The 14,832-nt window shown below is 45.1% G+C and overlaps 1 protein-coding gene across 2 annotated transcripts in view; it reads right to left on the bottom strand.

Annotated features, from left to right (window-relative positions):
- Positions 1-2,936, bottom strand: part of LOC135522510 (AT-rich interactive domain-containing protein 1A-like) — a 30,714-nt gene extending 27,778 nt beyond the window's left edge. For both annotated transcript variants that reach the window (XM_064948816.1, XM_064948817.1), the window contains exon 1: positions 1,728-2,936. In XM_064948816.1, the coding sequence (XP_064804888.1) occupies positions 1,728-2,642 (915 nt within the window). In that variant the 5' untranslated portion in view covers positions 2,643-2,936. The remainder of the gene's footprint in view (positions 1-1,727) is intronic.
- Between the last annotated feature and the right edge of the window lie 11,896 nt (positions 2,937-14,832).

The raw sequence follows: 14,832 nt of genomic DNA, 5'->3' as shown, positions 1-14,832 counted from the left end.
GACAGTTGGTTAGTTCTGGGCGATATTCATGCGTAGATAAATCTGCTCCGACAACCTCAGCTTTCTATGATATTTAAAGTGGTCACGCCCAAATATGATTGCGCCAGATTGGGTTCTAAGGTACTGCAGCAAGTTCTTGTTGTAGCCTACATAAGGGTTCCCCAAACTTGGTCCCAATCCTATGGATTGCTCATCATCTGGCATCTAGTGTACACATCTCAACCACTAAGAAAAATTCCTTTGTTTCAGATTTGTAGCTCATAAATGTATGGTGCAGATACAAAAACTATTTAAAAGGACTGTAATAATACATTATTAACTTGAGTGATTTACCTTGTCACTTTACTTTGATCCAAAATGAGAGGAGATAGTGGATGCTTAACAATGAGGGTCAAGATACTATAGCCATTTTCACCTGCCTTTCTTTATAGGATGGTGCAAATACGGTTAGGAACTTATTCGTGAAGGCTACAAAGTTCCGTAAACTCTTCTATTTGCCATGTTGGTCACGGTTGCAGTTTTGTTTATGAATCTAGAAATTCAACAGGTATGGGTTAGGCTATAGCATGTAAAATAAAAATAAATAAAAAACAGTGGCACAGAAAATGGCACACAATATCAAACTGGATTGACAAAAGTTAAATGTAATTAACTTGATCAATGGGCCAAACTCTGATCATCTCTCATTATAGAATGCATGTGGAATAGTGCAAACAGGCGTGTCATACATGTGGGAAACAGATGATTGCAAAGTAGTAATTTAGAGAAATTGTCAAAAATGCGTTAAGTATTAGCACTCATGGATTTGTGCAGTGTGGAGGAGTGCACTTATCAGGATTTTTTTTTGCTTTACAGCATATGCAATTATAAATGGCCAAGAGCACAGGATGAGGAGCCAATCAGATCTCAGCTAGCATGTCAAACCAAGACCAACTGTCTACTGGGTTTGACAGCAGGATTTTTACCTCCACAATTCAAAACCCAGAGCAAAGCAACCTGCAGTCAGTCACTCAAATCACTAGGCCAATGTTTACAAGCAGAATGCAGTGGTGGAAGCAGTTCCTGACAACAGAGGCGCCAAATGACACTCCTAAATAGGCCAGTGTGTGTTGATTAAAATGTAACATTTTACATAATTTAGTTACTCGTACCGTCCACTTAAAATCACTTTCAAACACACGTGTACACTTGAGTCTAGGCAGAATTTGTGTTCTGAGCATGCTAATGCTGTGCATTGACTTCACAATTTCTATAATGATCAAAACAGACTTGTGGACATAAAATGTATAGTCTATTCATAAACATTAAACTGTATTCCAAAACGACTGACGTTAGCAGTGCAAACAATAAGAAATACACTATTAAGGAATAACTGTTTAATTACGTTATACAACGTCCTGCCGAGAAACAAGTCTGAGTAATGAATATAGGCCTTTAGAGCTTTTTCACCTCTTTCAAGATTCGGGCCTCCATTCTCTCAACGTTCGAAGTTCAATCTCATAAGGAGGATTGCCGAAAAAGAGTTGCCTGAAAGTGATAGAATTCATACCAACTAAATAAATACTGTTTAATGAGATGGTGTTGGAAAAACGAGAGGCAGCCATTTTAGAGTGTCTTTGCAAGCGAACTGGCTTGCAACAATGGCTGGCCTGTTACGTTGTGAATTACATACATAAGATTACACCAAATGTACAGTAAAAAATATTCGTTAGAACATGGGCCTTTACCTGGCTTCTACCTAGGGGTTGCCCTGTACTTCCAGGGCTCATAGGCGGCGGATGATGGGTCCTTTGTTGCCAACCCGGATTCCCCCCTCCATACTGACCGCTACTGCCCGTGTCTGTTGGTCCCTTACTAGCTCCTTCCTGATTACTATATTCACTAGATGGGTAATTTGGATATACCCGCGTGGAGCTTGGAGAGGTTAGGAGCTGGTTGAGGGTTGGGGTAGATGTTGGCTGTGGATTCCCCATATTATATCTCTGATTGTTGTAAGATGCAGCCATTGCTGTGGGTCCTCCTGCTGGTTGCTGCTTAACGTTGGCTGGCTGTCCCCCAGCAGCCGGAGCCTGGGTATTACGCGAGGGGTTCATGCCGTATCCTTGGCCAGAATAGGGAGTTCTGTTCGGGAATGGATTGTAATTGTTAAACTGGTGGTTAGAAAAGCCAAGGTCGTGCGAATTGGGTTGATATGGGTCCATCATATTGCTCGACTGCACGGCTGGACCTGCAGCAGCTGCCATGCCAGGGCTTTGTTGTCCGCCATGTTGATGAAAAGGGGCCCGGCCGTAGTGTTGACTGTATCCATAAGAAGGTGGAGGAAAACCGGACCCATGGTGGTGTACCATCCCGGGATGGTTATTCCCCTCGGATCCGATGGAATCATTCTGATTATTAATAGTCCTGGACGGGTTCCCGTTCCCGTTCTTCATCTCAGGTTCCCCTCCTCCCCCTGCATTTCCAACATCGGCCCCGTCCTGCAGATCCCCCCGGCCCGGAGATCCGCGCTCTAATCCCGACTGCTTGTTTTCCTGCTGCTTTTCCCCCAGTATAGAATCCTCATTTGGGTCTCGATCCGGCTTCTTTAGTTCGGAAGGCGGGCTTGTGTTGAGAGTGGCGGCGCTGGCGACCTGAGCGGCCATAATACCCCCCTCTCTCGGCGAGTCAGTCACAATCAAACGCTAGCATTGAATATAAATAATTGTTTATAACCATTTATCCTTGTCCCGATTCATTCCCACCCCTTTCACCGGACCGAATCCGGTTGTCTCCTGATTCCGATGTGAAAATAATTGGATACGTAATAATAAACCTCAAGGATGCATAAACAGACATATATTCTGGGGGTTCTATTACTGAGCGAGAGTAGACGCAAGGAACGGAGCGAACCAGCACGAGGCTCCGCGAGATACAGCCATTTTACTGAGCCGTACAGGCAGAAGTAAAGTACGGATTGGCGCTCAGTGGGAGCACGGAGTGGATTCGTTCATTTTTACATTGCATACGGGCACAAGAGTGGTTGCATTTGTAAATTAATGTTTGGGTTTTAAATGTAACTATTCTCAAAACATGCATCATTTCTTTGTTCCATTATATCGACAGTTTTTGAACAATTCACATGCGACAGGCCAAGCAGGCACCTGATGATTGAGTGATTATGTTTCATGAAAATGAATAATAATTACTATTAAATACATTGTTTCATTATGATGTATCCACGTTCAAGGAATATCGTTTGGTTGAAAGACTCCTGCTCTGGGCAAGGACTGAGGGGGTAGCATTTCACCAGTGTCGATGTGTCATCGTGTGCGAACTACGGAGCGCATACTATGGGATGAGGTCGCAAGAATGAATGAGGAAGTGAAAACAATTAATAAGATAGTCAGACATTCAGACAGTCAGATATTCAGTTGAGCCTAAAATTAATATTAGCTCGGAATTTTAGAGGGAAAACCTTGCCTGAACGAGACGAATGCACCCTCTCACTAATTCCACGCCTCTCTCTCTCTCTCTCTCTCTCTCTCTCTCTCTCTCTCTCTCTCTCTCTCTCTCTCTCTCTCTCTCTCTCTCTCTCTCTCTCTCTCTCTCTCCCTCCCTCCCTCCCTCCCTCCTAACGGCAGCCGCGCAAGCAGAAACACTCCTCTTGTGAGTGTGGGGGATGGGCAGTGAACACAGCTTTCTCAGCCGCCAACATTGAACTACGCTGGCCAACCCTGACCTTGCCCTGAGGTGGGGAATCCCACTCACAACAAGAGTTAGTCATATTTTAAATTAACATTTTGCATCTTGTTCTTTGAGTGTATCAAAATTCCTTGAGGGGTGAATTGGGTTGTTGCATTTAAGCCATATTCTGATCAATGTGAGGTTAATCTACAGTCCCCCCATGTACACACACACACACACACACACACAGTTGTAAAGGGAGAGCTAATGAAAAAGGCAGTAAGTGGCAGTCAGGAGGCACAATCACATGTATAAACATCGACAACACACTTCATGAATGATGGTACTTTGCCCAGTACTCTAAAATTAACAAAATCCCTTGAGCAAGGCACTTCACCCTAATTTGCTCCAGGGTTGGCGTACTACTATGGCTGATCCTGTAAAACAACACATGTCGCTGCACCTATTCGATCTATGTGACAATAAAACATCTTATAGCTTTGTATACCATACAAGCAAAGTTACTTCTATGCTTGCATCGAGGCAAGTAACACTGAAACATGCATGCTGTTCCGGACATCAGTGATCAAATCAAAAACTTTATTTGTCATATGCGCCGAATACAACAAGTGTTGATCTTACCGTGAAATGCTTACTTACAAGCCCTTAACCAACAGTGCAGTTCAAGAAGAGTTTACCAAATAGACTAAAGTAAAAAATAACAATAGAAAGTAACCATAAAAATAACGAGGCTATATACAGCAGGTACCGGTACCGAGTCAGTGTGAAGGTGACAGGATAGTTGAGTTAATTTGTACATGTAGTTAGGGGTGAAGTGAATATGCATAGATAATCAACAACGAGTAGAAGCAGTGTACATGGGGGAGTGTAAATAGTCCGATGGTGATTTTATTACTTGTTCAGCAGTCTTATGGCTTGGGGGTAAAAGCTGTTGAGGAGCCTTTTGGTCCGAGACTTGGCGCTCCGGTACCGCTTGTCGTGTGGTAGCAGAGAAAAGAGTCTATAACTTGGGTGACTTGAGTCTCTGACAATTTTATGGGCTTTTCTCTGACACCGCCTATTATATAGGTCCTGGATGGCAGGAAGTTTGGCTCCAGTGGTGTACTGGGCCATACGCAGTACCCTCTGTAGCGCCTTACGGTCAGATGCAGAGCAGTTGCCATAGCAGGCGGTGGTGCAACTGTTCAGTATGCTCTCGATGGTGCAGCTGTAGAACCTTTTGAGGATCTGGGGACCCATGCCAAATCTTTTCAGTCTCCTGGGGGGGAAAAGGTTTTGTCGTGCCCTCTTCACGACTGTCTTGGTATGTTTGGACCATGATAGTTTGATGGTGATGTGGACACCAAGGAACTTGAAACTCTCAACCTGCTCCACTACACTGAGCTGTAGTCAATGAACAGTATTCTCACATAGGTGTTCCTTTTGTCCAGGTGGAAAAGGGTATTGTGGAGTGCGATTGCGTCATCTGTGGATCTGTTGGGGAGGTATGTAAATTGGAGTGGGTCTAGGGTGTCCGGGAGGACGCTGTTGATGTGAGCCATGACCAGCCTTTCAAAGCATTTCATGGCTACAGATGTGAGTGCTACGGGCGGTAATCATTTAGGCAGGTTACCTTCACTTCCTTGGCACAGGGACTATGGTGGTCTGCTTGAAACATGTAGGTATTACAGACTATGTCAGGGAGAAGATTAAAATGTCAGTGAAGACACTTGTCAGTTGGTCCGCACATGCTTTGGGTACACGTCCTGGTAATCCATCTGGCCCAGCGGCTTTGTGAATGTTGACCTGTTTAAAGGTAAAGGTTTTGTTCACATTGGCTACTGAGAGCGTTATCACAGTCATCCAGAACAGCTGGTGCTCTCATGCAGGCTTCAGTGTTGCTTGCCTTGAAGTGAGCATAAAAGGCATTTAGCTCGGCTGGTAGGCTCGCTGTCACTGGGCAGTTCGCTTCTGGGTTTCCCTTTGTAGTCCGTAATAGTTTTCAAGCCCTGCCACATCCGACGAGAGTCAGAGCCTGTGTCGTAGATACAATCTTAATCCTGTATTGATGCTTAGCTTGTTTGATGGTTTGTCTGAGGGTATAGCTGGACTTCTTATAAGCATCCGGATTAGTCTCCCGCTCATTGAAAGCGGCAGCTCTAGCCTTTAGCTCAATGCGGATGTTGCCTGTAATCCATGGCTTCTGGTTGGGATATGTACGTAAAGTCACTGTGGGGACGACGTCGTGAATGTACTCATTGATGAAGCAGATGACTGAGGTGGTGTACTCTTCAATGCCATTGGATGAATCCCGGGAAACATATTCCAGTCTGTGCTAGCAAAACAGTCCTGTAGTGTAAGCATCCGTGTTATCTGACCACTTCCGTTGAGCGAGTCGTACTTCGTGCTTTAGTTTTTGTTTGTAAGCAGGAATCAGGAGGATATAATTATGGTCAGATTTGACAAATAGAGGGCGGGTGAGAGCTTTGTATGCATCTTTGTGTGTGGAGTAAAGGTGGTCTAGGATTTTTTTCCCTCTGTTTACACATGTGACATGCTGGTAAAAATTTGGTAAAACCGATTTAATTTGGCCTGCATTAAAAGTCCTCGGCCACTAGGAGTGCCGCTTCTGGGTGTACATTTTCTTAATTGCTTATGGCCTTATGGAGTTGGTTCAGTGCGGGGTTAGTGCCAGCTTCATTCTGTGGTGGTAAATAGACAGCTACGAATAATATAGATGAGAACTGTCTTGGTAGATAGTGTGGTCTACAGCATATCATAAGGTACTCTACCTCAGGCGAGCAATACCTTGAGACTTCTTTAATATTAGACATCACACACCAGCTGTTATTGACAAGTAAACACACCCACCCACCCCTTGTCTTACCAGACGAATATTCTCTGTTCTGCGGTGAATGGAAAATCTCGACAGGTCTATTTTATCTGTATCATCATTCAGCGTTCAACATCATAGTGCCCTCAAAGTTCATCACTAAGGTAAGGACCCTGGGACTGAACACCTCCCTCTGCAACTGGATCCTGGACTTCCTGATGGGCCGCCCCCAGGTGGTAAGGGTAGGTAACAACACATCCGCCACACTGATCCTCAACATGTGGGCCCCCTCAGGGGTGCGTGCTCAGTCCCCTCCTGTACTCCCTGTTCACTCATGACTGCACGGCCAGGCATGACTCCAACATCATGATTAAGTTTGCTGATGACACAACAGTGGTAGGCCTGATCACAGACAACGACGATACAGCCTATAGGGAAGAGGTCAGACACCTGACCGTGTGGTGCCGGGACAACAACCTCTTCCTCAACGTGATCAAGACAAAGGAGATGATTATGGACTACAGGAAAAGGAGCACGCCCCCATTCTCATTGACAGGGCTGTAGTGGAACAGGTTGAGAGCTTCAAGTTCCTTGGTGTCCACATCAACAAACTAACATGGTCCAAGCACACCAAGACAGTCATAAAGAGGGCACGACAAAACCTATTCCCCCTCAGGAGACCGAAAAGACTTGGCAAGGGTCCTCAGATCCTCAAAAGGTTCTACAGCTGCACCATTGAGAGTATCCTGACAGGTTGTATCACTGCATGGTATGGTAACTGCTCGGCCTCCGTTCGCAAGGCACTACAGAGGGTAGTGCGTACGGCCCAGTACATCAATGGAGCCAAGCTTCCTGCCATCCAGGACCTCTATAGCAGGCGGTGTCAGAGGAAGGCCCTAAAAATTGTCAAAGACTCCAGCCACCCTAGTCATAGACTGTTCTCTCTGCTGCCGCACGGCAGGAGGTACCAGAGCGCAAAGTCTAGGTCCAAGAGGCTTCTAAACAGCTTCTACCCCCAAGCCATAAGATCTAATCAAATGGCTACACAGCCTATTTGCACTGAACCCCCCCTCCCTTACGCCGCTGCTACTCTCTGTTATTATCTATGCATAGCCACTTTAATAACTCTACCTACATGTACATATTACTTAAGACTAACCGGTGCCCCCGCACACATTGTCTGCATACCGGTACCCCCTCTATATAGTCTCGCTATTGTTATTTTACTGCTGCTCATTAATTATTTGTTACTTTTCTTTCTTATATTTTGAGTTTTTTTTCTTAAAACTGCATTGTTGGTTAAGGGCTTATAAGTAAGCATTTCACTATTGTATTCGGCGCATGTAACAAATAACATTTGATTTGATTATAATGGCAGTCGGGATATGACCTTTCAAGATACTAGTCTGCCATTATTTTCCCAATGTTAGCACCATCTGTGTCTGCGCCTACATCCCCAACTGATATGAGAAGAGGCATCTATATAGAGGTCCATACTAAATATCAATCTTAAACAGCCATTTTTAATACCAGGGAATAATAGCAGAAAAACCTGGAAGGGTTTTGACCTTTCACTAGGGACAAAAGGTCTCAGAGGAGAGATGGAAAGAATTGTCCACGTTTTCTCAAAGCCACTATACTGTTAATACATAAGACATGCAGGGCCTTCCCATCCCATAGAACAGACACAGGGCCAGTTGTGCAGAAACACAGATTTACTGTGGCTTCCTCTCCCCTCCTGACTTAGTTTTTTTTGTTGCTTTGGCCACCTGTAAAAGCTGGAGTATAATTTTTTAAGGGATCTTGGGAAGGGGATTTGGAAACACTGGTGCCATCTCCTGGTCAGAAAGAAACTTAAAACAAATAAGTTTGTACAAATACAGTACCCAAGATCTATAATTTATACTCAACAAAAATATAAAATGCAACATTTAAAGTGTTGGTTTCATGAATCGAAATAAAATATCCCAGAATCTTTCCATACGCACAAAAAAGCTTATTTCTTTCAAATATTGTGCACAAATTTGTTTACATCCCTGTAAAATAACATTTCTCCTTTGCCAAGACAATCCACCACCTCAACAGGTGTGGCCTAAGCCGCTTAAACAGCATGCTCATTACATGGGTGCACTTTGTGCTGGGGACAATAAATGGTCACCCTAAAATGTGCATTTGTCACAACACAATGCCACAGATGTCTCAAGTGTTGAAGGAGCGTGCAATTGGCATGCTGACTACAGGAATATCCACCAGAGCTGTTGCCAGAGAATTTAATGTTCAGTTCTCAACCATAAGCCGCCTCCAACGTTGTTTTAGAGAATTTGGCAGTACGTCCAACCGCACAAGCACAGACCACGTGTAACCACGCCAACCCAGGACCTCCACATCCGGCTTCTTCACCTACAGGGATCGTCTGAGACCAGCCACCCGGACAGCTGATGCAACTGAGGAGTATTTATGTCCGTAATAAAGCCCGTTTGTGGGGGAAAAAATAATTCCAATTGGCTGGGCCTGGCTCCCCAATGGGTGGGCCTGGCTCCCAAGTGTGTGGGCAGGTCCACCCATGGCTGCGGCCCTCCCCAGTCATGTGAAATCCATAGATTAGGGCCTAATTCATTTATTTCAATTGACTGATTTTCTTATATGAACTGTAACTCAGTAATATCTTTGAAATTGTTGCATGCTGCCTTTATATTTTTGTTCAGTACACATAACTTTAAATAAAGGTATATTGTCACATTAGGCCAGAGTTATGCTTGGTCCAGTCTCCTTCACCAGCCATGTGTTTTAATCAAATCAAATTTCGGGAAGCCATTTGATTACCTTTTCGGGAGTCTTATGGCTGGGGGTAGAAGCCGGTGCCTTTTGGACCTCGACTTGGTGCTCCAGTACCGCTTGCCGTGCGGTAGCAGAGAGACAGTTGCAGAGGGAGGTGTTTAGTCTCAGGGTCCGTCCTTAGTGATGAGCTTTGGGGGCACTATGGTGTTGAACACTGAACTGTAGTCAATGAATAGCATTCTCACATAGGTGTTCCTTTTGTCCAGGTGAAAAGGGGCAATGAGGAGTGCAATTGAGATTGGGGTAGTATGCAAATTGGAGTGGGTCTAGGGTTTCTGGGATAATGGTGTTGATGTGAGCCATGACCAGCCTTTCAAAGCACTTCATTGCTACAGACGTGAGTGTTACGGGCCGGTAATCATTTAGGCAGGTTACCTTAGTGTTCTTGGGCACAAGAGGCCATGATGGTCTGCTTTAAACATGTTGGTATTACAGACTAGGTCAGGGACAAGTTGAAAATGTCAGTGATGTCTGCCAGTTGGTCAGCGCATGCTCAGAGTACACGTTCTGGTAATCTATCTGGCCCTGCGGCCTTATGAATGTTGACCTGTTTAAGAACAGCTGATGCTCTCATACATGCTTCAGTGTTGCTTGCCTCGAAGCACACATAGAAGTTATTTAGCTCGTCTGGTAGGCTTTTGTCACTGGGAAGCTCACGACTGTGCTTCTCTTTGTAGTCCGTAATAGTTTGCAAGCCCTGCCACATCCAACAAGCATCAGAGCCGGTGTAGTATGATTCAATATTAGTCCTGTATTGATGCTTTGCCTGTTTGATGGTTCGTCGGAGGGCATAACGGGATTTCTTATGAGCTTCCGGGTTGGAGTCCCACTCCTTGAAAGTGGCAGCTCTACCCTTTAGCTCAGTGCGGATGTTGCCTGTAATCCATGGCTTCTGGTTGGGGTATGTATGTACAGTCACTGTAGTGACAATGTCATCGATGCACTTATTGATGATTCTAAGTAGGGTTAGTTTTGACTGACAATATCCTGACAGTGTATTGTTTTTACATGGAATAAAGGTTAACAAGAAAGCAATTCTCCATGGATAAAACATATCAACATTAATCTATTTATTGGTTTCCCAACAAGCCTCTGGACACTGCTGGTATGAACTGTTTTCTGAGCATATGAAGGTCAAGATTACTTCTACCTTTCTAGATGTACAGCAGCATTCGTTCCATTTAAGCTACATCTTGAAAGGTTAGCAGACAACAAATCAGGACAGTGTGACTAATACTTTGGAGATAGAACTCCATTCCATGTTTTGAAAACAGCTCTACTCTATGAGCTAGGTGATTTACCAAGGTGGTTATAAGTGTATATTTGAAACCTCTATCATTTTACATCCTTAAAGTGAGTATCCAAATCAGGACTGGTTAAGAATCTTTCCTACTATGTTGCACACGTCTATTGTTTGAATCCGCCTGTGAGCTTCTTTCTGTTGGCTATCAGCTGCCACCTTTGGAGAACAAAAGGTACCTGAATAGATTCAGGAGAGAAATGAAGGGAACAGCAGCATCCAGGGACCAGTACCTATGCTGCTGATCTGACTCAAGCTCCAATCTGAATTCTCCCTCAGCCTCATCTAAATGTGTCACAGGTCTGGGGTAGATAGGGAGATGATGCTCAGTTTGAGATAGTCCACCTCACCCTTTCCTGGTCTGCACCTATTACACAGAGCTATAGGTCCACACAAACACACAAGAGGGCACATCTGTAAATGTCTGTTGTACATGCATGTAAGACCAACTCTTCAAACTTTATTCATTTAAAAAACACTTATTAACAGTTGATTTTTCTGATCTGCAAAATTCATACCCAATGTACAGACTGAAGGGCTGACCAAACTGCCCAAACACACCAGGGTATTTCTCATTACAAAATGTAAATCATTTTCTGTCGTCCAGAGCTCCTGGATTTGTCCATCTTTTTCACTGGCAGAATAAGATATGAGCATTTGCATCCAACTAAACAACACATTGTAGTCCATACTAACACTGGAATTATAACCCAGCCACAAAGCCAAGGATATATCAATTCAAATTCTTAACCCAGACTGATCTAATTCTTGGATTGTGGGGTAAGAAGCAGTTGGTTTGGATTCTGTTTGCAGTCTGATGCTTCTAACCCTTTCTCTCCTATATATAACCAGAACCAGCCATATCAAGCTAAAAGAATCAAATCAAATCAAATTTTATTTGTCACATACACATGGTTAGCAGATGTTAATGCGAGTGTAGCGAAATGCTTGTGCTTCCAGTTCCGGCAATGCCGTAATAACCAACAAGTAATCTAACTAACAATTCCAAAACTAATATCTTATACACAGTGTAAGGGGATAAAGAATATGTACATAAAGATATGAATGAGTGATGGTGCAGAGCAGCATAGGCAAGATACAGTAGATGGCATCGAGTACAGTATTTACATATGAGATGAGTATGTAAACAAAGTGGCATAGTTAAAGTGGCTAGTGATACATGTATTACATAAGGATGCAGTAGATGATAGAGTACAGTATATACGTATACATATGAGATGAATAATGTAGGGTATGTAAACATTATATTAGGTAGCATTGTTTAAAGTGGCTAGTGATATCTTTTACATCCTTTCCTATCAATTCCCATTATTGAAGTGGCTGGAGTTGAGTCAGTGTGTTGGCAGCAGCCACTCAATGTTAGTGGTTGCTGTTTAACAGTCTGATGGCCTTGAGATAGAAGCTGTTTTTCAGTCTCTCGGTCCCAGCTTTGATGCAACTGTACTGACCTCGCCTTCTGGATGATAGCGGGGTGAACAGGCAGTGGCTCGGGTGGGTGTTGTCCTTAATGATCTTTATGGCCATCCTGTAACATCGGGTGGTGTAGGTGTCCTGGAGGGCAGGTTGTTTGCCCCCGGTGATACGTTGTGCAGACCTCACTACCCTCTGGAGAGCCTTGCGGTTGTGGGCGGAGCAGTTGCCGTACCAGGCGGTGATATAGCCCGCCAGGATGCTCTCGATTGTGCATCTGTAGAAGTTTGTGAGTGTTTTTGGTGACAAGCCAAATTTCTTCAGCCTCCTGAGGTTGAAGAGGCGCTGCTGCGCCTTCTTCACGATGCTGTCTGTGTGAGTGGACCAATTTAGTTTGTCTGTGATGTGTATGCCGAGGAACTTAAAACTTACTACCCTCTCCACTACTGTTCCATCGATGTGGATAGGGGGGTGTTCCCTCTGCTGTTTCCTGAAGTCCACAATCATCTCCTTAGTTTTGTTGACGTTGAGTGTGAGGTTATTGTCCTGACACCACACTCCGAGGGCCCTCACCTCCTCCCTGTAGGCCGTCTCGTCGTTGTTGGTAATCAAGCCTACCACTGTTGTGTCGTCCGCAAACTTGATGATTGAGTTGGAGGCGTGCGTTGCCGCGCAGTCGTGGGTGAACAGGGAGTACAGGAGAGGGCTCAGAACGCACCCTTGTGGGGCCCCAGTGTTGAGGATCAGCGGGGTGGAGATGTTGTTGCCTACCCTCACCACCTGGGGGCGGCCCGTCAGGAAGTCCAGTACCCAGTTGCACAGGGCGGGGTCGAGACCCAGGGTCTCGAGCTTGATGACGAGCTTGGAGGGTACTATGGTGTTGAATGCCGAGCTATAGTCGATGAACAGCATTCTCACATAGGTATTCCTCTTGTCCAGATGGGTTAGGGCAGTGTGCAGTGTGGTTGAGATTGCGTCGTCTGTGGACCTATTTGGGCGGTAAGCAAATTGGAGTGGGTCTAGGGTGTCAGGTAGGGTGGAGGTGATATGGTCCTTGACTAGTCTCTCAAAGCACTTCATGATGACGGAAGTGAGTGCTACGGGGCGGTAGTCGTTTAGCTCAGTTACCTTAGCTTTCTTGGGAACAGGAACAATGGTGGCCCTCTTGAAGCATGTGGGAACAGCAGACTGTTATAGGGATTGATTGAATATGTCCGTAAACACACCAGCCAGCTGGTCTGCGCATGCTCTGAGGGCGCGGCTGGGGATGCCGTCTGGGCCTGCAGCCTTGCGAGGGTTAACACGTTTAAATGTTTTACTCACCTCGGCTGCAGTGAAGGAGAGACCGCATGTTTCCGTTGCAGGCCGTGTCAGTGGCACTGTATTGTCCTCAAAGCGGGCAAAAAAGTTATTTAGTCTGCCTGGGAGCAAGACATCCTGGTCCATGACTGGGCTGGATTTCTTCTTGTAGTCCGTGATTGACTGTAGATCCTGCCACATACCTCTTGTGTCTGAGCCGTTGAATTGAGATTCTACTTTGTCTCTATACTGATGCTTAGCTTGTTTGATAGCCTTACGGAGGGAATAGCTGCACTGTTTGTATTCAGTCATGTTACCAGTCACCTTGCTCTGATTAAAAGCAGTGGTTCGCGCTTTCAGTTTCATGCGAATGCTGCCATCAATCCACGGTTTCTGGTTAGGGAATGTTTTAATCGTTGCTATGGGAACGACATCTTCAACGCACATTCTAATGAACTCGCACACCGAATCAGCGTATTCGTCAATGTTGTTGCCTGACGCAATACGAAACATGTCCCAGTCCACGTGATGGAAGCAGTCTTGGAGTGTGGAATCAGCTTGGTCGGACCAGCGTTGGACAGACCTCAGCGTGGGAGCTTCTTGTTTTAGTTTTTGTCTGTAGGCAGGGATCAGCAAAATGGAGTCGTGGTCAGCTTTTCCGAAAGGGGGGCGGGGCAGGGCCTTATATGCGTCGCGGAAGTTAGAATAACAGTGATCCAAGGTTTTGCCAGCCCTGGTGGCGCAATCGATATGCTGATACATTTTAGAGAGTCTTGTTTTCAGATTAGCCTTGTTAAAATCCCCAGCAACAATGAATGCAGCCCCAGGATGTGTGGATTCCAGTTTGCAAAGAGTCAAATAAAGTTCGTTCAGAGCCATCGATGTGTCTGCTTGGGGGGGAATATATACGGCTGTGATTATAATCGAAGAGAATTCTCTTGGTAGATAATGTGGTCTACATTTCATTGTAAGGAATTCTAAATCAGGTGAACAGAAGGATTTGAGTTCCTGTATGTTTCCATGATCACACCACGTCTCGTTAGCCATAAGGCATATGCCCCCACCACTCTTCTTACCAGAAAGGTGTTTGTTTCTGTCGGCGCGATGTGTGGAGAAACCCGCTGGCTGCACCACATCTGAGAGCGTCTCTCCAGTGAGCCATGTTTCCGTGAAGCAAAGAACGTTACAGTCTCTGATGTCCCTCTGGAATGCTACCCTTGCCCGGATTTCATCAACCTTGTTGTCAAGACTGGACATTGGCGAGAAGAATGCTAGGAAGTGGTGCACGATGTGCCCGTCTCCGTAGTCTGACCAGAAGACCGCCTCGTTTCCCTCTTTTACGAAGTCGTTTTTTTCGGTCGCCGGCTGGGATCCATTCCGTTGTTCTGGTTGAAAGGCAGAACACAGGATCCGCTTCGCGAAAGTCATATTCTTGGTCGTACTGATGGTGAGTTGACGCTGCTCTTAT

This window comes from Oncorhynchus masou, chromosome 30, assembly GCF_036934945.1.
Source record: "Oncorhynchus masou masou isolate Uvic2021 chromosome 30, UVic_Omas_1.1, whole genome shotgun sequence".
NCBI classification, from domain to species: domain Eukaryota; kingdom Metazoa; phylum Chordata; class Actinopteri; order Salmoniformes; family Salmonidae; genus Oncorhynchus; species Oncorhynchus masou.
This window is presented reverse-complemented; position numbering and strand designations above follow the sequence as displayed.